The sequence below is a fragment of the Ostrinia nubilalis genome, chromosome 13 (genome assembly GCF_963855985.1).
Source record: "Ostrinia nubilalis chromosome 13, ilOstNubi1.1, whole genome shotgun sequence".
NCBI classification, from domain to species: Eukaryota; Metazoa; Arthropoda; class Insecta; order Lepidoptera; family Crambidae; genus Ostrinia; species Ostrinia nubilalis.
This window is the reverse complement of record NC_087100.1, coordinates 8,129,175-8,154,123: the sequence shown is the minus strand read 5'-3', so window position 1 is coordinate 8,154,123 and position 24,949 is coordinate 8,129,175. Positions and strand designations below refer to the sequence as shown.

At 36.5% G+C, this 24,949-nt stretch overlaps 2 protein-coding genes and 2 long non-coding RNA genes across 4 annotated transcripts; 1 reads left to right on the top strand and 3 right to left on the bottom strand.

Moving 5' to 3' along the window:
- Positions 1-2,674: 2,674 nt before the first annotated feature.
- Positions 2,675-5,813, top strand: LOC135077299 (uncharacterized). The gene is made up of 2 exons (XM_063971833.1): positions 2,675-2,923; positions 3,372-5,813. The coding sequence occupies exon 2, from the start codon at positions 3,381-3,383 to the stop codon at positions 5,811-5,813; it is 2,433 nt and encodes an 810-aa protein (XP_063827903.1). The 5' UTR covers positions 2,675-2,923; positions 3,372-3,380.
- A 1,888-nt stretch (positions 5,814-7,701) lies between these two features.
- LOC135077521 (uncharacterized) lies at positions 7,702-9,289 on the bottom strand. The gene has a single exon (XM_063972074.1). The coding sequence runs from the start codon at positions 9,141-9,143 to the stop codon at positions 8,559-8,561; it is 585 nt and encodes a 194-aa protein (XP_063828144.1). The 5' UTR covers positions 9,144-9,289; the 3' UTR covers positions 7,702-8,558.
- Positions 9,290-17,197: 7,908 nt separating this feature from the next.
- On the bottom strand, positions 17,198-18,142 carry LOC135077534 (uncharacterized). The gene is made up of 2 exons (XR_010258473.1): positions 18,096-18,142; positions 17,198-17,476 (listed from the first exon to the last, which is right to left on the bottom strand). It is a non-coding gene; the product is annotated as an uncharacterized LOC135077534 (long non-coding RNA).
- A 3,152-nt stretch (positions 18,143-21,294) lies between these two features.
- Positions 21,295-22,455, bottom strand: LOC135077533 (uncharacterized). Its single transcript, XR_010258472.1, has 2 exons — positions 22,385-22,455; positions 21,295-21,582 (listed from the first exon to the last, which is right to left on the bottom strand). It is a non-coding gene; the product is annotated as an uncharacterized LOC135077533 (long non-coding RNA).
- Between the last annotated feature and the right edge of the window lie 2,494 nt (positions 22,456-24,949).

Below are 24,949 nucleotides of genomic sequence, written 5' to 3'. Positions count from 1 at the left end.
TCCTTTCTCATGACCTACTGACCCAAAATGGATTTCCAGTGACGTAGGCACATGTACAACCCCTCAAACAGGTACCGCCGTCGGACCTCCAGTATTGCTTAGGCGAGAGGATAAACAACGAGGAGGTCTGTCTGTTGCGTTTTCAATGGAACCTTCTACGTTAGCAGGAGTAGCAACATTTCCATGTGTGGGTCTGAATGCCATGCGTTAGTGTGCAACGGCCATGGCTGGGCTGAATTTAAACTGCCTTCCACCCCCCAACCTTCGGCGGTTTGTTGCGAATAGACCTTGATATTACGGACTTCTGTTATGTTTCACAAATTGAGTCCAATATTAGCATTGTTAGGTGCCTGAATAACGGCCGAGGCCTGCTATTAATAGACCTCTCAACCGCATGTTTTGATGTGACAAGTAATGTTCCTGCATACTAGTATAATGTGACGTTCATTTATAGATTTGATTTTTGGATATGACTCAGCTGTCATAAGCAGTAGTAGAAGGCTATTATGAACACATTTACGAACATGTTACAACTTAAATAGTTCTATGTAGCTAATATTTTCCATCGTGTAATCTCTGTGAAGCAACTGAAAGATAAGTTACATTGGATTTAATGTATCGTATAGGTATGCATTCACACAAAAAATGTGGTTGTTTGAGGTCAGGCGTAACTTAAGATTGTCGTACTTGGTCGTACTGTAGTAGTTTCTTTAACATAATTCCCATTTTACATAGTGTCAATATCAGACTTAAATTTGCTTTGGCCATGCTATCGAACTGATATAGAAGTCGTTAAAACCAAAGTCATGGCGCTCTATCTAAAGTTGAAGAGGGGAACTTTTGGCTTACCTTCATTTTTTGTCCTGGACGGGGAAGGCACTTAGCTCAGGGTCATGACTTAGGATGTCTTTGAGACCTACGATGGGGATATATTATTACGTATGGATGAAATACAAACAAGGGTGAAAAATCCCTTAACTTTATGTTGGTAAAGTCAACGTGCGCGCCGTTTGCGAAGATTGGAAGCAACCTGACCCGCATTGATTACAATAATTTATCAACACGCCAAGGGGTTCAGTGTGTCGGCACACGAGTCTCCTTTAGTGACTGTTTCCACTGTTTTGACAGTGACATCTTTATGTAAAAATAAATATGTTAACTAAAACACAAATTACCTATATTAAAAAAGTGTTATCTAAAGAAAGATTTGATAAATGACTTGATAGGGACTGCAATACAGCCTTAAGTCTACTTTGCAGGCCGTAATATGTTTTTTTTTCGGACAATATGGTATATTCAAGTATGCTATGCTCTGGGTCATCATTACATGACATCGTGAGAATACCACCTCAAAAATCGAACTCATCTATCACAACTCAATGGTTTATTACATATTTTTGGGTGGTATCTATGTACCTACCTAGAAAACGAACGAAAGTAAGTGATTTTTCTATTAAAGGCAAAATAAAATTCTATCAGCCATTAAAAGTTGGAGCCTAGATTTCTTGTATCAGTGTTTCAAGATCCTTTAGTTCTAGTAACAATCAATAGTTAAGAAAGAACTTATTGGATGAAATCGTGACGTTTAAACAATGAAAACTTTTCCCATGGCCTCGTTCGGCCGTCGAACTTATCAGGGAGCTTTTATTTTCATATAATTTACATCTGAGCCATTCTAGAAGCCCGGAACATTATGTGAATTATGTCTTAAATGACAGGGTTGTTCTAACGCGTGCAGGCAGGAATTTACATAATATTATTCTATTTACCTACGTCATCATAATATGATGATGTTTTATTTAGAAAAGTGCATTCATTAATCTTCTTAATTAGTGGAAGTGATTAGCGAAATTGTTTGGGAATTCTAAATAGTGGTAGTTTTTGACTCGCGTCTGAGTGGTCTGAGTTTGGTAATGCAAAAGTCTATCCACTTTTGCATATTGAGTCGGTTATTTGTACATTTTGATAGCGGTATTTTGCAAGCTTAATATTATAAGACGATTCCAAGAAACAATTTAACATATAAATCCCTTGGGGTAAGCAATATAAAAATATCAAAATAAGGATAACACACAGAGCCGAGCGATAAATCTATCAAAATAAATAAGCCCCGTTCCGGAATGGGCTTTTACAAAATGGAGGAGGGCATATGTTGGAGTTCTATAAAGGGCCTGGCCTTTTCCGGTGTCAGCCTCCGCTCGATAGATGCATCGGTCGTTCACCTTTCCCCTCCCTGTCCAACTTTCAGCTGGCATCTAGGTCTACTGCCCTATAAATACGATATGCGCCTCACCGCATTGCAGCCATTGCTATTTTGTGCCTGCTAATTGGCAGCTGCAGAGGCCATTGTTTTCTGCTTAGCTCAAGGTGGTGTTAAACTTTTGTATCTGTTCAGGTCACGTTTTACAAGTCTGATTATTCAAGTAAATCTAATTGATTTAACCCAAATAAAACACCCACGTAAATCTCTAAAGTATCGGATCCTTACTTTTGAGTTTTTTTATGGAAGTTCACCTTTGTCACGTTAACTAAGATAAGTAACGTCGGATTTATTTTAAGATCAAAGACTTTGTTAGCGAAGTTACGTGAAAAGTTAAAAATAACTTTTGATTGTAATTATAAATCCGTGATTATAATTGTTTTTAAAAGTTAGATAGGGTACTGGCACTAGTAGTCAGCCCCTCACCAGTGCTCAGCCCTTTTCGCTTTAAAGCCAATAGAAATAGCGCTATAACAGAAACTAACCAATCAAATTACTTTGAATTAGTTCTGTGACTTTTCATTGGTCGAAATAATTCATAACATATTTGCTAAGTGGGTGCGAAGCACATTAAAAATGACTCCATTTCGACGTCGTCAGCTGACGAAGCGACAAGCTGCCCGTGCTCAATGTTTTTGTTAGTGGGAAGCGCTCGCAGAAAAGGTAATTTGTTTAATTTCTTGTAAGGTTTAGGGCACGTTGTATTAAAATTCATATTAATCGAGAGTTTAAGCATCGTAATTAATTAAAAAGTATTGTATTTTTCTTATGAATGATTAAATAACGAAGTGGCTGACTACTGGGTTTCATTTTTATATACGTTATCTAGTAGCCAGCCACCCCTGGCTGACCACTGGTTTTAACGCTATTTTTTAATTTAAAGTTATATTGGTATTATTTTAAAGTTCAGAATTAATCCTTTAATATAGAATACCCATTCCATATATATTTTTGTCAAAAACCCAGAAGTCGGCCACTTAAATAGTTAAAGTTTGTTACATGGCTGAGTACTGGAGAAAATAGATCCAGTGTTCAGCCCGCCGTATTTAAATTATTTCTTCATACAGTTTCTTATTTTTAGACTATTTAAAACTATATACATTTGTTTCAGTCACATCTAATGTCTCTTTCAAGACCCATATTACAATACCCCGAAGAAAAATTAACCCAAGCTTTAGAAGCTATTAGAAATGGGATGGCAATCAGGGAAGCAAGTAGAACTTATGGCGTTCCCCGAGGCACACTTCAAGATAGAATTCATCTTCGAGTTCCTGAGGGTCCAAGAAGAATGGGCCCTGATTCCGTTCTCAACAAATATGAAGAAGCCGAAATTGCAAGTTGGCTTAAAGATCTTGCAATGTGCGGTTTTCCCAACAAACCAGACAACCTACTGAATTCTGTTCAACAAATGATGATCGAAGATGGTAGGCCTAATCCTTTCATAAACGGAAGACCAGGTAAAAAATGGATGAATTCTTTTTTCAAAAGAAACGACTCATTCTCTATGAGAACACCTGAAGCAATTTCAAAGGGGAGAGCAGTAATCACCGAAGAGAGTATTAGAAAATGGTTTGAGAATCTCAAGGACTATCTCACTAAAAATCAAGCACTCAATGTGTTAGAAGACCCTAAACGAATTTTAAATGGGGATGAAACAAGTTTCATGCTTTGCCCTAAAACAGGAAAAGTGATAGCACCCCGAGGATATAAAAATGTATACCAAATAGTAAAAGGAAAAGAAAAAGAGGCAGTCACTGTTTTAGCATTTTTTTCTGCATTTGGTGATATTTTACCCCCATGTGTGGTTTTTCCGTACATCAGACCACCCAAAGATATTATAAATAGCATGCCAGACGATTGGTTTCTTGGTAAATCTGACACAGGTTGGATGAAAGCGGATATTTTCTATGATTATATCGATAAATGCCTAAACAAATGGATAGAAGACAATGAAGTGAAGAAACCGGTGCTTGTTTTCGTCGATGGTCACAAAAGTCACATGACGATGAAACTAAGTAAATTTTGTCATGATAATAATATAATCTTATATGCACTTCCACCTAATACAACACATCTGATGCAACCAGCTGATGTAAGTGTTTTTAAACCATTAAAATCTGAATGGGCTAATACTGTCCATGACTGGTGTTCACAGCCAGAAAACGTTAACACTGTACTGTCAAAAACTAAGTTCTGTCCATTGCTTAATAAAATATTAAGTAAAGAATCTCTTAAAGAGTCAATCAAAAATGGGTTTCGTAAGTGTGGCCTGTATCCGTTCGATCCAAATGCTGTAGACTACACCAAATGCGTACAAAATATCTTAGAGAACAGAAAGAATATATCACCTGGTTCCAAGAAAACACCATCAAAATCCTTGAAGAAAAGACACTTTGACATTGCATCACAAGTTATAAAACATTTAGACAAAGACTTGACAGCAAAGGGCATTGATGTTAACATTTTACTGGATATCGTGGAAAATGCGAAACTCACCCAGGGCTTAAATGATTCGGTGAGAAGTGAAACTACAGAAAAAGAGATTGAGAATAAGGAAAAACGAATAACTATTGAAGAAAGAATAGAACCACGTGTGACAGACAAAGAAAAATATATGAGTGACGGAATTGAAAAAGATGGAGTTGAAGAAGGAATGTACGTAGTTATAACTGAAGACGAAAATAATTACCTAAACAAGACTGACACTGAGAGTGAAATAACTCCGATTGAAAATAAAGAAAATAACAACGTTGAAATAAATTCATCGCTCCCTGAGATAGACACTAGTAATATAAATAATCTGATACTTGGCGATCTTACCTTTGATAATAACAATTTGTTAGATGACATTAATCTAGGGTCATTTGAAGTTAATGACAGTTTAATATTAGTACCTTTAAATAATAACAATTCTCTGATTGATGAAAACAAACTTCGTGATGACAAAATACAGACAAATTCTATTATACAAGTAAAGTCTCCAAAAGTATCACCATTTGTTCGAAAACATCTTATTATACCATCACCAATAAAGAAATCTACCACTCCTAGAGTCATGAATAGAATTGGCGCAATTTCTTCTGAAGAATGGAGACAATTTGAAATGGCTAAAGAAGAAGAGAAACAAAAAAAGAAAGATGCTATACAAGAAAGAAAATTACAGAGGCAAAAAATTAAAGAAGAAAAACAGAAACAAAAAAATGAAAAAAGAAAAGAAGCAGCTCTTAATTCAAAAAAGAGTAAAGTGAAGGAGACTAAAACGAAGAAAAACAATGATTCTAATCAAGAAGTGAGAGTAATACGTACAAAACAAAGGAAATTGGAAGACTTGTTTGACATAGCTGAAGAAGCAGAGAAGATAGACTGCCATTTAGAAGAAGGCAAACAAAATAAAATTAAAATTCTCAGTAATATACTTCTTTCTCCTAAAACTCCTGAAACAGAAACCTGTAAAGAAGATAAGGTCCTGCAAAAAATTGGTAATAGACGACAAACTTTCAGAAGTGAAAAAGAACTTGAAAACTTTTTAAATATGGCAGAATTTTCCGACTGATCTAAGTATAAGTTAAATAAGTATTTGATTACTGTGATTGTTAGAGTATTAGGTTGTTTGACCAGACTTATTGTTAATTAATGTTGTTAATCTTTAAGCTTAAAACTATTGATCTCAAGAGAGGCTGACCACCGGTTGTAATATGGCCGAGTACTAGTTTTTGGCGGCTGAACACTGGTGAAAAGTGCCTCATTTTGTTAAAAAATATTTTTTATTTTATTAAAGGATAAGTTTCTATTTTTTGTTAATTTTGAGACATAGTTTAATAAATGAGTAAGTCAATTAACACAAAAGACTTTCAATTTACTCTTTCTAATATTTTCATATATGAGTTTGAACTCAAACTTGCCATTAAAAGGCTGACTACTGGTGCCAGTACCCTACTTTATGAACAAGGATTTCTATACATTTGTACCTACTTGGAAGCTTAAAACCGCCTCTATACTGTTTGATTATGCTGATATGTGACTCATAGGTAGAGTTCTTTCAAAAATGCTCTTTTTGTTATTAACAGCTTTTACTTACTTATTCCTTTTAATCTGCTTTGATAACTCAGCTGTCAATGAAAATAGATGGACTTTATAAAGCTTTCCGGTGTAAAAGAGCTTTTAACAAGTTTTAGCTGAACATCACGTGCGGAGCGGTGAGTGGGCCGGCAGCGTGCCCACTGCAGGTGACTGATGTGGACCAACCATAGACATCAATATACCATAGAATTTACCATGTGTGTAAAAAAATGAGTAGGTACATCGAATATTTAGAAGTACTCGTAAGTAGTTTCGAAAAACCTTTAATACCTTGGTTGATTTACTTTGATAAGCTCTTACGTATGAGTATTATTAAAGAAAAGGGCCTATTTCATTATGAGAAAATAATTTTCGCTCGATTGCAATACTCATGAAAAGAGTTGTTCGTCTTTTTATACAGGTACATATATCTTTTATGTTGTGTTTATTTAGAGATAGACATTCGAAGGATTAAATGAATTTCAGTAATGTTATTGTTATTAACTTATTTAAATCTAGATATTAGTTTTCATTTCCTTCACGTAGGTATAAATACCTTCTCGTGCCCATAATTTTTAATGCTGTCTATTCAATGATTAGCTCTATGGAAATAATGAGGCTAATATGGCTTGAACAAAACAAACGTGTTCGATATGTGTGAAATGATGTAGTTATGGGGCATACAGTAATTGCTACCTGTCAATAAATAATAGTAAAACTTATTAATTTGCGAAAAATTATACATTTAAAAGCTCTATGTGGAAGCAAATATTTTCAAACTGAAGTATTTTAGAATTTCTTGCAGAAAAAAAATATAATTTGTAAGTTAGTACAATTCTTAAACCGCATTTCCATTTAAATGCTCAAGTCAATTAAAAAAGTTTTTCAAATATTCATCTGCAGATAAAATTAAATGTCCTAGCTGTTCGACCTTTCATTAAAAGGTTAAAAGCTAGATAATGGTCCCATAGAGAATCGGTACTCGTTTACTGAATTTCAATTTTTTTGGGTGGCTTACGTCAGATTTAGTTGGAAAAATATCTAGGTTAATTGAATGAGTTTTTTAGATTGAAAGATCTGGCGAGAGCAGTTGCTTGATTAATACGTTTTGCTTATTTTCTTAGGTAGTTACCTAAATCTTAGATTACGTATTTAGAGATGGTAAGATAAATACTTTATTAGGTCTCCATGTTTGAGATCTGCATGACGACTTGTTAATTCTACAAGTACTATTTTCTTTGTTACTGTTTTGGGGTTATTTAGGATTAGGATTGATAAGACATAGTTATATTTTCATAAGTTTATTGAATACGAAAGTGTATCTTACTTCGCAATAAAAATGACTTACATCTAGTTGATTTAATATTTATACTATCTACGTGTACAGCAATATCAACTGATTAGTTTAGTTTATGAACAATAATATTCCGTAGACAAACAGTCCAATTAAGTAGGTATATCAAAATCGAAATATTTCAAGTGATTACAATTTTAAGTAGGTTTTCCATTAAGTGATGTATGAGTTATGGTGTAAAACACATAAATTCCTTACAGCACAGCTTTTATAGTGATTGTGTCAAGGTACACGACTCTTAAAGTTAATAGTATACATATAACTAGAACTACTTAGTTTTAAAATTTGGAAAGGCACTATACTTGAATAACAGAAAGAAAATACAATTAATTACACATTATGTTACATCGAGATTCTGATCAATCCAGTACAAATTCGTTTATCTACATAATGCAAGAAGATTAATTTATTAAATTGTGTTAAAATATCATGCACGATCGAAACTTCGATACAAATATCTAGAAAAATATTTGAAAAGAACAAAGATTTGTGTACTAGGGTGCAACTCGATTGAGATAATCATGAATTATCTCATGATAATTATGACTTAATAAGTGTTATACTAATTTACTAATACTGACAAGAGACTCGACCCCGTAACGATTTACACAGTCTTTAATATTGTCCCTTAAATACAACTTAATCGATTCACAGCTCGCATGTAGCGCTGCGAAGATTGCGCCAACAGCACGACGGTCCCAGCATCATCTCAATCTTGGTCCTTGATGAAGACAGCGTTACATCGGCTTGACGCCCAGGTGCCACCTACTAATGATATGATGAGAACTTTACTCCTCTCGCTAGCGCTTTTTAGACTACTCGTAATTCTTAACCAGTCTTGAACTCCGCCCTTGATCGTTCCGAAGGATACGTTTCAGGATCACTTTATCGGTTTAAGCCCATCGAGGAGCAGCAGACTGTGTGTCGTGGTACTCTCTGCGTCGGCAGGCCGGAGAGGCCGCGGACGTAGGTGTAGGTGACGGGGGGCCGCAGGATGCGTTTCGGCTGCTGCTGCTTCTTCGGCTGGCGCTGGCGCTCCGACGGTGAGCAGGATTGCGAACGCGATGTTAAGTTTAGGCTCTGGAACACGCGGCGCAGGGAGACCGTTGACCGATGGCGGCGTTGCCTTTCGGAGCCGTCGCTGCCGGAGTCACTAGCTGAGCATGATGATCGGTCATCACTTCGTCCTTGCTCGCAGGAAACGCTGTCGCTGCTGCTCGAACTGCCGAGGGAGTCGGCGTCGGTGCCGCGCCGGGAGAGCCGCCGGCTGAGGGCCTTCAGCAGACGCCCGCCGCGAGGCTGCGACACTGGTTCAGGCATCTCTTCCACTGGTGGGCACACCACGATCTTCGGTGTGACGGATTCGCGACGCGAACTGATCTTCTGCCCGCGCTGCTGGACCGTGTTCACCGGCAGATCACCGACGAACTTCTCACTCGTCACAAAATCGACTCCTAGTTTATTTTTCATAAGTTCGTTGATATCACCACTTTCAAACGTCGAAAAAACGGGTTGGTTGATTTTTTTGGGAAAAAATCAGATGTTGTTTATGTTGGCAAACTTTTTCGATGGTCGCGTGCTTGTGGGTAAGCAGAGTCGTAAGCTCGCTCCACGGAGGCGTGTTGCGAACTGTTGGCGGGCTGGCGCGTGCACCCCTTATAAGGGGTAGTTGGGGCATGCGCAGAGGCGCGGCGGCCGTCCATGCACCGCCACACGTAGTTGCACGCCCCGCGGCCTCCAAGGCGCCGCTACCTCAACCCCCTCACGAAAATCGAGGATGTTGCAATAATAAAAAACGTGTACATTATTTCAACACATATTGCATTATTTTTGGGGCAAAAGTAAAACTCTTTATAGAGTAAAGACGTCGAAGCTCTTAACACGAGTTTTGAATAACTTGATGAAAAGAACAAACAAAACTTTTTCGTCACATTCACAAACAAGTTAACAATACATCTAATATTAAATAGCTTTACAGCACGTTGTTACTTTAAACAAAACATGATGGAAACTTTTTTGCAAAGCTTCCCTTTTAGTGACGTACTATGTAAGGCCACTAGAACGCAGATTCGCAGTAAAAAACGTGCAGACCACGTTGTTACTACTTACTTCCATTGTCGGTGTGTACCTTGAAAGATGTAGGAACTACGCACTTTTTAATAATGTCAGATTCAACGGTGATATTCTTTTCTCAAATATACTGCCTATAGGTCTCTGAATGATGGACCCCTGGCAAACAAAAGTACCTGTGTACATATTACTTATACCAAAACTTTTAGATAGACTTGATATTTGAAAGAAACAAGAAGTGTTTGTACGAAATTCAGTTGGTATCGTTAGCGAAAACAGCCGAATGACAGCCATTATTACCAAGTTTGAATATCATATCAGGGATATTGGCCTGCAAAGTTTCTATAGGTAGTATATTTAATAAATGTAAATAACTTTTCAATAATTACGTAGCACGTGCTACACGTGAATTGCAAGTATTGTTTGCAAATAACGCCTGGCGTGTCGGCTAGAGCACCTTGTTGAGCGAGTTACAATTAACAATTTATTTCAATTAGGAGCTGTTGTTTTGGCTTTTGTTTTATGCTTGTAAGAGTTAGATAAGAGTAAATTAATCGTGTCGACTCTGGCGCTTATTAAGGTGCAATGTGTTATAAATTCACTAATTTGAGCCTTAGAAAATGTTTCCTTGATGATCCTATTTTTGATTTTGATATAAATTCATACTACGATCGGTAAATTTTGTTTTTCAAATCTGTAAAGTTTGAATGGATTTTAATTTGCTAGAGTGTTCATCTAGCTGGAAATAATTTAATTTGGCATTATTGTAATAATATTCCATAGAGATGTGACGCATGGTTTCCAAGTTCCCGTGAAGGGCGGCCCAAGGCCTTTGCATGGCGTGATCGTTTAAAATTCTAATGCCTGTCAATATAATCTAGAAGTCTAGGGTTTCCGTCACCTTTTGTTTTTGGTAACTATTATATTGCTTTGCGATACTGAAATACTGTAATTAGTTGTTAAAGTCTCAATTAATTAGCTTCTTCCTAAGTTGTTCGGGTAGAGATCGCTTTCTGGTCGCTGCTAGTTTTCTATATTCAATCCTAATCCAAATCCGTCCGTCAACTGTAAAATTTCAATATGTTTTTGGTCGAAATATCTACGGATTTTAATGTTTTAACATTTTCGCATTGTTTAAAAGACTATTTAAACAAAATTAAAGTGTAACCACATCAAAAATTATGAATATTTGATCGAAAACAGAATCAAATTCGACAGTTGAAATCCTGAGTTCATACAAGGATTGAATATGGGAAACGGGTGTAAATAGATGGTGTTGTGCCAACTTTTGTTTGTGTTATTATTGTCATTATTTACGTGGGTCCTCATTAAAAGTAACATAGAGTTAGATTTGTTAAAATTAATTGAATAAAAATAGGTTCCACTGGCATATCAACCAAAAGGTCATACTAGATGTGTGTATCTGCGATGTCAATGTATTCTTCGAACGTTGATTCGACTCATTAGAGACACTCTATGGAACAAAAGGTCGCAAACTTGACCGCGCGCGTTAACAATAGGATTTAATTGCAAATCCCGAAAGTTATCGAATTAGATGAGGCGCTTAACCGGCATGCGCCATTGCCAACCCTAGAAATTCCAAAGTGGATTACCAAACTATACGAACCATCCAGTAGGTATACGTACTTAATACTGATGGAATCTAGAGCAAAAGGACGCCTAAATCGATATCCCTAGATTTCGAGTAAAAGTTTAATTATGTTGGTGAATTTTTGATCCCATTGTTTTGTAATTGAAATTTATCACGAGATTGCAGCCTGTTAAAGTCTTTGATTAGTTGGATGTCTGTGACCCAGTGACCTCCTATTTATAGGACTTTTAGTCTGACTTTGAGTTGTATGACTAGACATTGGAAATAGGCAAGATATATAGAACTACATTCAGTAATTTTTCTTATTTTTTTAATAAATGCCCCATCCTAACTTAAGTAAGTGTTGTTGTTGTAAATATTATTTTATCCGAAAAATTCCATACGAGCAGATAGGTACTTTTATTTGCCAAGGGATTTAGGGGAACGAAACACAATATCATCGTTCTACAAACATGAATTTCATCAAATATTCCCACATAAAAACAATAATTGGCATGAATATTGTTTTTCGATGGTTTCACCTGGCGTTATTAATTATTTTTCAAGTTCTTTGAGCTTTATCCAGGTCATGCAATAGCCGCGTGGGTGATGCGGTCGTCCACGTGGTTCGTCTCTTTCCGACTTCACTCGGAGACGAGCAAACGTGATCGTCTCCATTACCTTCCATTATAGTGGAAATAGATGCACATTTCATTGTTGGAAGATTTCTTTTAAGGGAAAAATGTGCTTAATGAGAACCGTAGTACTCGGTAATTTGGTTTGTTTTAAAAAGCAACCCCATTTCGTTTGCGCTCTTCAATCGTTTGGGTAGACACCATGTTTATGTTTAATTGGACATGGTTTACGTAATAAATGACAAGCAATAGGAATAGGATTGGGTAAGTAAGTTTAATTGAAATATCTTCGTGAGGTTTGGTTTTGTAATAAATTAGCAATTTTTAATAGCATTTTTACCTAGTATCTTAATATTCTTATATTGTTAGCAGATCTTCATTGCTGACTGATATGTGAATTGAAAATGGCAATGAACGCTTTTCAATCCATTATTTTTGAACAGGTTAATAACCACTATTATGGATAACTCTCATTAGATGCAACACGTTAATTAAATGTGAACTGGAAAGACTTACGGTCGATATAACTGTAAATCAAAGTAATCTAGTACTTAGCCAGTACTTCAGCTACGGCTGAAACGTGACTTTTTATTCAAAGCTACGTTCGCACGTCGAGCAGCCAATATTGCGAGTTCCTCTCAATAGAAGGCAATTAGAACTTGCGGGGTTTCCCCGCTCACCTGCCGCCGCGCACACGTTTGCTCTACTTGACGTGATTAGGATTATTGTAGAGTAAAGCTAAGTAATTTATTCTTTTATTATAAATTATTCCATGATCTGGTAGCTAGGGAGCTTTAAAGGGAGATCCTTTGCTCCATGATCGATTGGATCGACTTATACCTGCTTAACGCTTGTGCATGCCTGTGTACGGGAGTAAAAAATCCAAGTAACGAATATTCAAATGTCTAAATGCACTAGTATGAATGCGAGTTATGAAACAAAGAAATGAAAGCTCACTGAGAATATTTCAGAATGGATTAATATGATTCCGTTTTCGGAGCGCACATCTCAGTAACCTCTATCAAGCCGTATTAATCGCTCTGTAATGCATGTGCATGCTCATGAAGGCTGATAAATTAAAAACATTGTGTATCTAACAGTTAAGATGTAGACCAATGCTTGCTGTTTGTCCACGTAAACATGTGAATAAAAAGTCAACCTACGAGCCACTATTTCCTACGTCTTATTTTTAGAAAAGATAAATCTTTGGTGTCGCTTCGTTGTGTAATCAACAACCAGGTTCTTGTGATAGTAAATAGCCACAAATCTGTTACTTAGGGTGTTTAATGTTTTTTTCTACTTACTAGAAAACAACCAGTAAACAACAAAATACTGCGAGTGATTACTTCGCAACTAATATAATCCTGATACCTTTATTTGGTTACCGATTCAAATTATTCGAAATCCCATAACACAAAGTAATAAGGGATGATGTAACAAACTATTGATTGTGAACAGACAAAGGTGGAACAAAGGCTTCGTAACATCATTATCATGAACGTATCGGTTGCCAATTGGATTCATTGAAGGCTTGCGTCATCTCATTCAGTAGATATTTCGGTAAATGTGACATAATGACAATGAGCCGGTCCTCACCGCGGCTGAACGTCTCAAAGCCGCCTACCTACGGTTACCTGAGCCATGTTACTCCTCAACACCTCGCTTCAAAATAACAATCAAAAGTAATGTTATCCCTGTGATCGATATTACAAAAGCCGTTCGGTTATTGATATTTTAATTTGCTTGGAATAAGTTCAAAGAATGTTTTGTTAACATTTAGAAGATACTAGGTAGGTAATATTCTACTCGTGTGGTGTCTTAGTTTTTTTTCCTTTATCTACAAAAGCTATAATCGATAAGCTTACAAAAGAACGATCTTTTAAAGTTCATGCCATGCTCAGAATACAGCCTCTCGATATTATTTTGCGGTTAAAGTGTACGCCCTTAGGGTGTCAAGAAGTTCTAATATTACATTTTCCTTTAGATAGCACTTTCCAATAAATTGGTAGAAGATTCTAATTACTTAAGTTACATAACCGTTTTAGGTTATTCAAGACCTAGATTGGTGTAGTTTTCCTAAGTGACTTTCATTGCATATAAAGTTTCATAATTGAGTGTCTATTTTTGTATCTTAAGATTTGCTCAACAATGTAACTTTATCCAATCATTGGGAGGATAACTGTCTCTGTTATTTAGGTCTTTAGAACGATCAATATTCTAGAATATTCTAGATGGATATTATGTAGTTATTGCTGATGAGATTCAGTTTTCTATCTCGTTTGTTTGTAGTTACCTATCTGTGTTAGCTGTTTTTCGTGACCCGTCATGTGACTTAAAGTTAACCTTATATCCTTCCTCGAAAATTTAGATTACCCGATTTATTAACTTATTCCCGATTTTGCTAAGCTTGGTGTACCAAACCACTTTGTCATGAAGTAAAACTATATGATCAAACAAAAACGTTGTTCACCAATTTTTATGTTTTGCTTGGTTTTTCTATAAATGAAATGCAGTTACCTTAATTTAAATGCAGTACCTTTAGCGTATGCCTAAAACCTACAGCGCTCCCTAATTTCCTTTCTATACCTAACTATGTGATTTTATGGAATTAGCTTAGCTTCGTCGCAAATGGCAACGTAACATCGATCATTATTCTGGGCATAGTGACCACTGATCTAGCTATTTCGGCCCACTCGCCCGCAATCCTTACTTGGCCTACCGACCTATAGCGGCGCTGCATATTGATATGCCATTGCTAAATTACCACTTATATGCAACTGTCGGAACTCAATCACTTTCACTGTATATTATTTATGTGGAAAAATGTTGACTAAAATATTAAAATACCTAATCCTGTAAAGGATGAACTAAATGGGACTATTCCCACCTCTCGTTCCCACCGCTGCAACTCCTGTGTACTAGCTACAGCTTGACCACCATAAAAACCCAACCAATGAAGGTCAAGTTTAAAGGATGAACTACTAAAATATTTAGCAGTAAATTCAAATCATGATTCATAGATGATACAAGCTAGTGTTTTCGCGGGATATTTAATTATTTTACTTACCATTTCTTAAACTTTGATTTTCCGTATTTTCTTTACTCGAAAAATTCTCTGAGATCTGCTTTCTTGGTAATCTCTGTTACTTACTTATCCTTATCTTGTTTTTTGTCTTAAATATACCTTTATTCCGATATATTTAATATCGGTTTCTGAACTGTTGAATCGGAATGTCAGTTAATAAAATGATTGCTATTTCCGGTTTTCCGAGAAGCTTTTATCCGGCACCTTTTCATTTTACTTGTGCTGGAAGTTTTCTTGTGAAACTCCTACCAATAAGCATAAACTCGTAGAAAATTTTATTTTTATAAATAAAAATAAATAAGACTTCTTAACTTTTGCATTATGACTGTCTGACGGGGTCATACCAGTAATAAGCATAAACTCGTAGAAAATGTAACTCGTATTATTATAATACGTTACTTATTAGCTTTTGGATTATGGGTGTCTGCTTAAACATTATTTAGTTACCTAATTGTTTTATATAATCAGAATATTCCGAGAGTCAATATATCCACTCTGTTGCTCTACGTTTAAAATTTAAACAGTACTCCGAAACCAGATTATGTAATACGTCTGCGAACCCAATAACCTATAACTGGGTTAACTTACAATCACTAATTTTGGATTCCAACTTTCCAAGTACATAGACATATAGAGATACTCGTAGATAAGTATTATTTACTGAACATTCAACAATTCACTACGTAATTTTATGAGATGTTTATTATTATTATGTTTATGTAGGTAAGTACCTTATCTTCGTCCACTACAGAACAGATCCCTATCCACTATGGATTTTCCTTACACTTACGAATCCAGGGCCTATGCAGCTTGCATGTAGAGCAACGCAGCGAGCAAGCGAGCAACGTGGTGCAACCCAGCCTAATACTTATACTTTTAATGTTAACTTAAGGGTATTCCATCTACGAGTAATCATTCAGAATTCAGCTCTATTTTCCAATGCAAAGTGGTTCAAAACGTATCATATCAAATGTCGCTTGGCCATTCATCTTGTATTATATGCGACAAGGCAAGCTGATTGACATACCAATGTATGCTACCGGCACGCCTCAACGTTCTCATCATTATTTGTACAATTCTAAATTAAATTAAACTGTATTCATTCATATTGGTACGTTATTAAATGAAATGTAACGAGAACAGCAGGAGATAAGAATCTATTTTATCGGATAAAAGTAGGTAGGCGCACACCGTTGATTTTTAGTTGGCCGATAGTTGTGCCCGATTTCAAATTGTATGAAAAATCGGCCAAATCGAATCGGCGTAGTGTGCGCACTCACATACATACTGATCAACTGCCCGACTAAACTATCGGCCGACGAAAAATCAACGGTGTGCGCCTACTCTAAGAGGATTGTTTCGCGTTTCTTGATTTCGCCAATCATGGACGCTGATTTTTTCTTACGAGGTATCCATTTAAGTAAGTTTATGTTACCTAGAATGTATTATGTAGTTGTATGATTCGTTCGTTCGTTCGTTTCAGCCAAGTGACGCCCACTACTGGACCAAGGATTTCCATAACGACTGGTCCTGCGATATGATGATTATTATTACTAAATAGGTATATTAAGGTCAGTAGGATCACAAACTCGTACAAACGATCCTTATTTACTATGTAAATTATATTCCAGTGTATCTAAAAAATATACGCTTATATGTGAGGTGACTATAAAAACTTACGTTATGGGTGTGACTAAGTGTAAGATCAAAACATATCCGTCTATTAATTCTGTAGGTATACTGTGGGAGTTCCAAAGTTTGTGATGACAATATTATTATCTCATTACAGCGTCACCTACCTAGACGTTTATTTACTCTGCTGGCCTATAGCTACAATGCAACCTTAGAAAGCTAAACTAGCTTTTCCACCTAAAATAAACCAAAATGTACGGATCTAATCAGGTAAATTGGTGTCTTAAAATATTTTGTATTGATAGAGTAAAATTTACTTAAACTTCACCCTTAATTATTTGTTACTAAATAAACATAATATACTGAAGGCAATAAAGGGTTTTAATTCCTCCAAAAATGTGTCCTAAAATAGTCGTTCTTTTCTCCAAAATTTGCTTTCCTTATCAAGTAGAAAAATTTACAGGATAACATATCCTACAACTATTTACATGGTTAAAATAAAATAAAAATATTTTTGAGAATGCTTTATTTAAATCCTAATCAAATGGCGGTTGGAAGGTTTACATCAATATCTTCAATCACAGATCGGTATCATTTAACGGTAGTAGTAAGCATTGGGCAGGGCGGAGTAGGCGAGCGGGGCGGCAGCGTAGGGCGAGACGACGGCGGGCGCGGCGTAGCCCGACGGGTACACGTAGTCCAGCCCCGACGAGTACGTCAGCAGTTGCTGCGGCGCCGGCGCCGGCTTAGGCGCGGCCAGAGCCACGGCTACCAGAGCGAACAGGGCGAACTGGAAATAAGAAATCGTATTTAATTAGGTACATTAAAAATACTAGTAGGTATGTCACAGTTCGAATGACTTAATTTAGATTCTACAGCCATCAGGCACCATCACCGTCGTTGGATGGGAATGGTTTGGTGTAGCGGGCCTTTGCCGGTCGGTCCCTTACAAGGCATTTAGAGCCCGCTATAGGCGACGGTATCGCAGAAGTCTAAGACTAAAGTCAGATACTTGCGGCACCGCCGCTCTTAATGCCGAGCAGGTTTTAGTGAGTATACCCCGTTATATTTAGAATGGAGCCTTTTCAGGGTGCCAGGAGTCTTACTCCTTGCCATGTCCTTCGGCAAGGGCTTGGTAAGGGTGCGCAAAGCATTTCTTCCACGTCAACAAAAACAATGTTCTACGAGAAATATTGTAGCCTCACTATACATATTTTGAAAAGACACATAGAACATTCCACTTTTATCACTTTCAGGTAGGTAAATTTCACAAAACTGATAAAGTGTCAAGCATGAAATATAAACTTAGACGGCACAATTATGACCACCTTATTTGTTAGGTAACGATCTCACTTTTTATTAGACATTTTTTAATCAAATACTTTTTTGATTTGGTAACATTTACTTACGATTTTAGCGAACATGTTGAGCTTGTTGATGCAATGTACTGTATCATACTAATCACTGGGACGCCGAGCTTTATATAGTAAAGCTCCAGCCTTGATCTTTACAAGTACTCTCATTGTTTGGGATGACAACGATAACAAGCTTAGATTTCGGAGGTTGATGACATCGAACTAAACACTTCCCTTTAAGGAGACGTAAGTCATATCAAGGACAATACCTCGTATATGTGTATACGGATGACGGCACATCAAGCTAAGCCCTGAAACATATAGTTAGGTTTTTTGGTGCAAAGTTGCTATAAAGATGTTTAGTGTAATTTGTTTCCAAAACCTTATCTTAAGGAAGTAATTAAAAACCTAGCGGTATAGATTTTTTGAGTTTGCACACAATGTATTTTTCATGTAGTTAGTAGATATTAAGGCTGAGTTGCACCATCTTATTTTATCCGGTGTTTTTTGTATACAGGGTGTTAGGTAAATGGGTATATGAGCCGACACTAGCCCATGTTAACATGGTCATATAAATGGTATGGTGAAGTCAGAAAATTGATATCTTCATTTTAATTATTTTATTTTTCATACAAATCGGAATTTATAAAATTTATTTTGTATGAAAATTTAAAAAAAAAATGATGATATCAAATTTCTGACTTCACCATACCATTTATATGACCATGTTAACATGGGCTAGTGTCGGCTCATATACCCATTTACCTAACACCCTGTATAGAGTTTGACAGACTTTTGGCGTTTGTTAAATTTAAAGCAAGATGGTGTAACCCAGCCTTATGGCTTAAAATTGTTTAAGCCCTTAATATTTATTTACTACATTTAGGTAGCCCAAAGTTTAAAATCCCAAGTTAAAATGTTTAAGAACACATTGAGATGTCACGAGTTTTTTCACTATTTCGATATCCAATTCATTGAGTCGGGTATAAAAAGAATGTAACTTTTTGGTAGATTCAATCAAATCGTCGCTAACCGCTAATTCTATTGTACATCTTCGCCGTGATAGCGTAATGTGTATTGTAGTCTTCTATCATCTAATGGTAAGAAAGAATGTAGTCGCAAATTTAGAAAATGCTTCTAAATTAATTATGTACAGTCTAAGGCTGAGTTGCACCACTTAACTTTGGTTCGGTAACTATAACGATAACCGGTGCTTTTAGTACGGAAATTGACAGATTTTTGACGTTTGTTAAACTTAGGCTGAGTTGTACCACATAACTTTGTCAGTAACTATGACGATAACCGGTGTTTTTGTATGGAGTTTGACAGATTTTTGACGTTTGTCAAAGTTAAAGTAAGATGGTGCAACCCAGCCTTAATATAGATAGCACATCTAACTGCCTATACAATGTTGTTATAAACATAATAAGATTTCACTATGTTTAGTTTGAAACGCTAAATATGTTTGTGATCAATTTATCTACTCCACATTTTGCCAAATGTTTTAAATTACCTACAACATTCTCTTTAGGGCAACGCTTAATTATAATTAGCCCTTAATTTGTTTTCTAAGCAAAGTCAAGGCTATAATGTGAACATACATTTTGCCCTTGACATTGACTTATCAAATGTCCTTATTGTTCACTCATCTTGAATTATGTGCAGCAAACAAAAGGCATATATTATTTAAATAAACATGTTAACATCATGCATGTAGTTTTAATTATATTTCTGCATATAATTATAGGATTTTTTCTTATTAGTTGTCGTCCATCCATTGTATCGCGATATCTGCCTTCTGGGATCCAAAAAGATTCCAATTGTATGCATATATGATTGTAGATGGACTTTCAATTAGATTCACGTCATTTCAATTTAGTTACTACTTCTACATTCCATCATTATAATAGACTTATTCGGAAAATCAAACTCAAAGTCCAGTACGGCTAGCACGAAAAACTTTCGAGTTCGAATCGTTTGCGTATTCGAATCGCCATCAAAAGATTTAGTACGAAAACTATAGCAGCGCCCTTGCGAACGTGTCGTAAAGTGAACTTAGTATGAGAAATGCTTGCACGAAACTTATTTTGAGAATCAAAATTGTCACGCTATCGTTTAATTCGCAGGTTGAGTATCGAATTTTTTCGAAGAACAACGTTGTTTATGCTAGAGCTAAAGGATTCATTAGGTAAGTTTTTTTTTCTACTCGTTAACAACAAAACTTGTACTTTTGATTTTCATTCCGCAGGTTGCCATTTGTTAAACAATCATCATTCTATACCAATCGAAAGGATTTTACGACATTCTCATACGTTTTACATCTAAGTGAGTCATATGACAAATGTGTAATTGTATTATCGTAAGACTCTGAATCGGCTGCTTGGTAGGTACGACTTACGCTTTTTTACTTTTTTACATGTCTCATTATATGCAAATGATATTCCAGTGTAAAAAATATTATGTCACTTTACATGAGCGGTGACTATAAAAACTAACAATAGATGGTGACCAGTAGGGAATCGAACCACACACATAATAATATTTGCAGGTATGTTGTGCGAGTTATAAAGCTTTGAAAACTGACATTACGTTATGACGACTTTTAAAATGTAACTAACGCCCGTATTCACAACCGATACTTGCTTAAGTGTAGCAGCAAATTAAATGCACAGCGTTGAATAGAGCTCTGTGATTGGTTCGTGTGTCACCTTGTGCGTCTACGGGCACTGTGAGACCTCATAGTAATGTTTGTGAATACGGGCGTAACATATAACCTACCCATTCCAATTATCTAATAACAAACTAAGTAGAGCTTAATAAAGACTAGTAGGTTGTCTTATTATTTGTTAACATAAAATATTTATTACTATCACCACCAGTAGCTATCCAATTTTATAAATTACTAGCTGTGTCCGCAACTTTGTGAGCTTGAAAATATTATGTAGGTAGTTTGAATGACTGGGATTCAGCTTGATTCGTGTCTGTTATGTTTCGCGTGACAGTTCAACGTTAGCAGCAAGTAGTCTTAGCTCTTGTATTAAAATCATATTAATAAAGTTTTAAACCAATTTCCTGAAACTAGTATACAAGCTGTGTAATCCATGATGGATTTTTTTTTTTTTTTTTTTTTTTATGTGATAGGAGGCAAACGAGCAAACGGATCACCTGATGGTAGGTAAGTGATTATTATCCTATGAATTGTCAATTATGAATGAATAGACAATTCATTTTGAAGGAGACGTATAAAAACGGATTATTTTTGCGAACTTGCTTTATTTAAATCCAATCAAAATCAAATCAAATGGCGGTCGTCAGAGTAACATCATTTCGGGAATTCCTCATCGTCTTAACGGTAGTAGTAAGCATTGGGCAGGGCGGAGTAGGCGAGCGGGGCGGCGGCGTAGGGCGAGACGACGGCGGGCGCGGCGTAGCCCGACGGGTACACGTAGTCCAGGCCCGACGAGTACGTCAGCAGCTGCTGCGGCGCCGGCGCCGGCTTGGGCGCGGCCAGGGCCACCGCCACCAGAGCGAACAGGGCGAACTGAAAATAAAAGTAATGAAAATTAGTTATTTTATAAACTAGCAGTGTTTTCGAGAGAGTAAAATAAGACCCCGTGTCTCTTCCCGTGGATGCGAAAGGAAAAGCGACCAATAGACAAATATGCGAACATCAGGCCTCCCCAACCTTTTCCTAAATCTTCTATTTCATCATTATCATCATCATCTCAGCCATAGGACGTCCACTGCTGAACATAGGCCTCCCCCAATGCTTTCCATATTACCCGGTTGGTAGCGGCCTGCGTCCGACCGGGTAACATCGGACCGACGACATCATAAAGGTAGCAGGAAAAATCTTCTATTTGCCTCTGGAAATTTGAGGGAGTCATGTTCTTGTAATGGAGACAGATGTGAAACTGGACTCGTCATGTAACGTGAGCATAATTTTTTAGTTTCCTAATTCATTACTTAAATAGACAATGATGATGAAAGTGACGAATAGATAGCATAAAAGCTTCCAAAGGACCCAATTCTCTCAGACATATGATAATATACTCGTAACAACACACGCGAGTAACTTACTTAGGAAAAACACTTTCCTCTATTGCTGTCTCGGACACGTGGACATTTCCCAAAAGATTCACGTTTTACAAGTAGGTAAAACTCCCTCTTTTATAAAAACAAGCTGATATTTTGATCGACATATGGAAAAATAATATCCAAAACAACACATGTTATTGGACACAGAATAATCCTCTCATATCGTATGTAACCCTTGTAATGAAACTTAAAGCTTATGTAACTCTCAGACTTTCATTCAAAAGCTTTTTACTTTTATTACTTACAATTTTAGCGAACATGTTGAGTTTGTTGATGCAATGTACTGTATCATACTAATTGCTGGGACGGCGAGCTTTATATACGAGATTCAAAGCCCCAGCCTTGATCTTTACAAGTGCTCGCATTGTTTGGGATGACAATTATAACGAGCTTAGATTTCGGAGGTTGTTGACATCGAGCTGAACACTTCCGTTTAACGAGAGATCATTGTTTAATAGATAATAGTCGTTTCAAGGACAATGTACTTACATTTATGATGGCACTTTATTAGATGTAGGAACTAACTCAAATTTTTAGGGTTTGAGTAGGGTAATTCCAGTCACTGGACACTCAAGGGTGAAGATAGGTTATTGAACTGAATTTCTATTGAGTTTAAATTGAAATGTTTTCAACTAGTTAGTGTTTCCGATATCGAGATAGATAAAAGCAATTACTTGTAACGTTCTAACCCTTTGAGGGAATTTAGGAGGTTCAAGGGTTGTTGCCCAAACATCCGAGGAGTCTATTGACTGCTAGACTACCCTACCTTTCCTTAAACTAGTTTGTAGAGCCTTTATAGACTTCAACTGCTTGTCAGAGTCTTATAGATAAACATATCCCATCAAAAACAATACTTGTCAAAAAAACCAAGTCTCGCAACTCAGTTGTTCTACGGTAAAAAGTTGTGAGATCCATGTAATACCAAGTCCAGGCCAGGAAATCTTTAACGTTTTACATAAATATATTGACTTGGCCATCGCACTAAATAATTTAATTTACACGTGTTTTCATGCGATGGCCAAGTCAATAATTATATTTATGTAAAACGTTAAAGATTTCCTGGCCTGGACTTGGTATTACATGGATCTCACAACTTTTTACCGTAGAACAACTGAGTTGCGAGACTTGGTTTTTTTGACAAGTATTGTTTTTGATGGGATCTCATTTCTTTTTGTATTTTGTAGACAGCAGTTATGTATCTAGAAAACTGGATCGAAATTGAAAAAATTTACTCGACTTGGCGGTTGCACTACCGTGCCCCCAAATCTCATTTCTTTTTGTATTTTGTAGACAGCAGTTATGTATCCAGAAAACTGGACCGAAATTGAAAAATTTTACTCGACTTGGCAGTTGCACTACCGTGCCCCCAAATATTTTAGTTTTTCCTTGATTCATACACCAAACACTACTTATATTCCAAATTTGAAGCTTCTAGGTCTGCTAGAAGTGCCTTAGAATTTTGATGATCGGTGAGTCAGTCAGTGAGTCAGTGAGTCAGTGAGTCAGTGAGTGACAAAATTAAGTAACTTTGACCCGTTATAATTCTTAAACTACTGGTTCAAATTGAATGAAATTTTAAATATACCGTGTCTTTACAATGCCTGCATAGCTAATGAAAATTCAGCCTTCTAGTTTTATCCACAACGAAGTTACAGGCGGTCGAAAATGGCCTGAATTGCTTCGAGAAAAGGATGGTACGGCCGTGCCGCTTTTTTGCTCGACTTGGTGGGGGCACTGCCGTGCCCCCAGATATTACGACAGCCAATCCTTAATCATTGATTCATGCAGTAAACTTTCAGTTACGATTTTATTTGTAAGCATATCCTTTGAATTCGTGTCAGCTATCAATGATATCATTTTCGACAGTTTCATATTTAATTTCATTTAGGAATTACGTTACCTAATTAATTTCAATCTTACATGTCGTAAGAGAATGTATTTAAGTTAGATCAAAACCAATACAAGATAGGTTTAATTTAACGCTCGTATTCACAAACGATGCTTGCTTAAGTGAAGCAGCAAATCGAATGCACAGCGTTGAACAGAGCTCTGTGATTGGTTCCTGTCACCCTGTGCGTCCACGCATACTGTGAGACCTCATAATAATGTTTGTGAACACGGGCGTAAGAGGTGTCAAGTGTTGAGAAGACGGAGTGATTCACTGATAGATACCAGTAATTGAGAATGACAATGTTAACATTCAAATAGAAAATCGCCCATCGATAAATTGTTCGAGACTAGGAGAACCTTTGGGAGCAGTTACTTTAGAAACTATGTTACGATTGTGAAAACTATTCTAATGAATATAATATGATAAATATACCATTTGAGAATCACTTTTCTACTCACGCATCAATAATATAGATCTTTAAAATATGTTTTTAACAGCGTTTAGATAAACATTTTGGGTGCTTTAGCATAAACTATAACATTAGTTATAGCCAAATAATTTAATGATCCCAACATCGTTTAATAAGGGTTCCGTTTTTTGCCATTTGCCTACGGAACCCTAAAAAGCAATTTTCTCATGGCTTCCCTGCAGATGTGGATGCTGAGGAAAAACCTACTACTCGTAGCACAAAAGAACCCACGTAGGTAGATACTTCTGTTTTGTTCTCATATTTGGTTGGGCAATTGTATTAAACTATTAAAGCATAAGGTTTATGGTATGACCACATTATTTCCTTAATAAGTGTGTCTAAATGTTTCTGGCCGTTAAACTAAAAGACACATACTTTATACGTCCGAAGGTGATTCGCGACACTAACTTTTGGAGAATAAACAAAGCGACCTAATTGCTGATGTGGACC

Coding starts and splice junctions, on each gene's coding strand:
- LOC135077299 (XM_063971833.1), top strand. CDS start 3,381: ATGTCTCTTTCAAGACCCATATTACAATACCCCGAAGAAAAATTAACC.
- LOC135077521 (XM_063972074.1), bottom strand. CDS start 9,143: ATGAAAAATAAACTAGGAGTCGATTTTGTGACGAGTGAGAAGTTCGTC.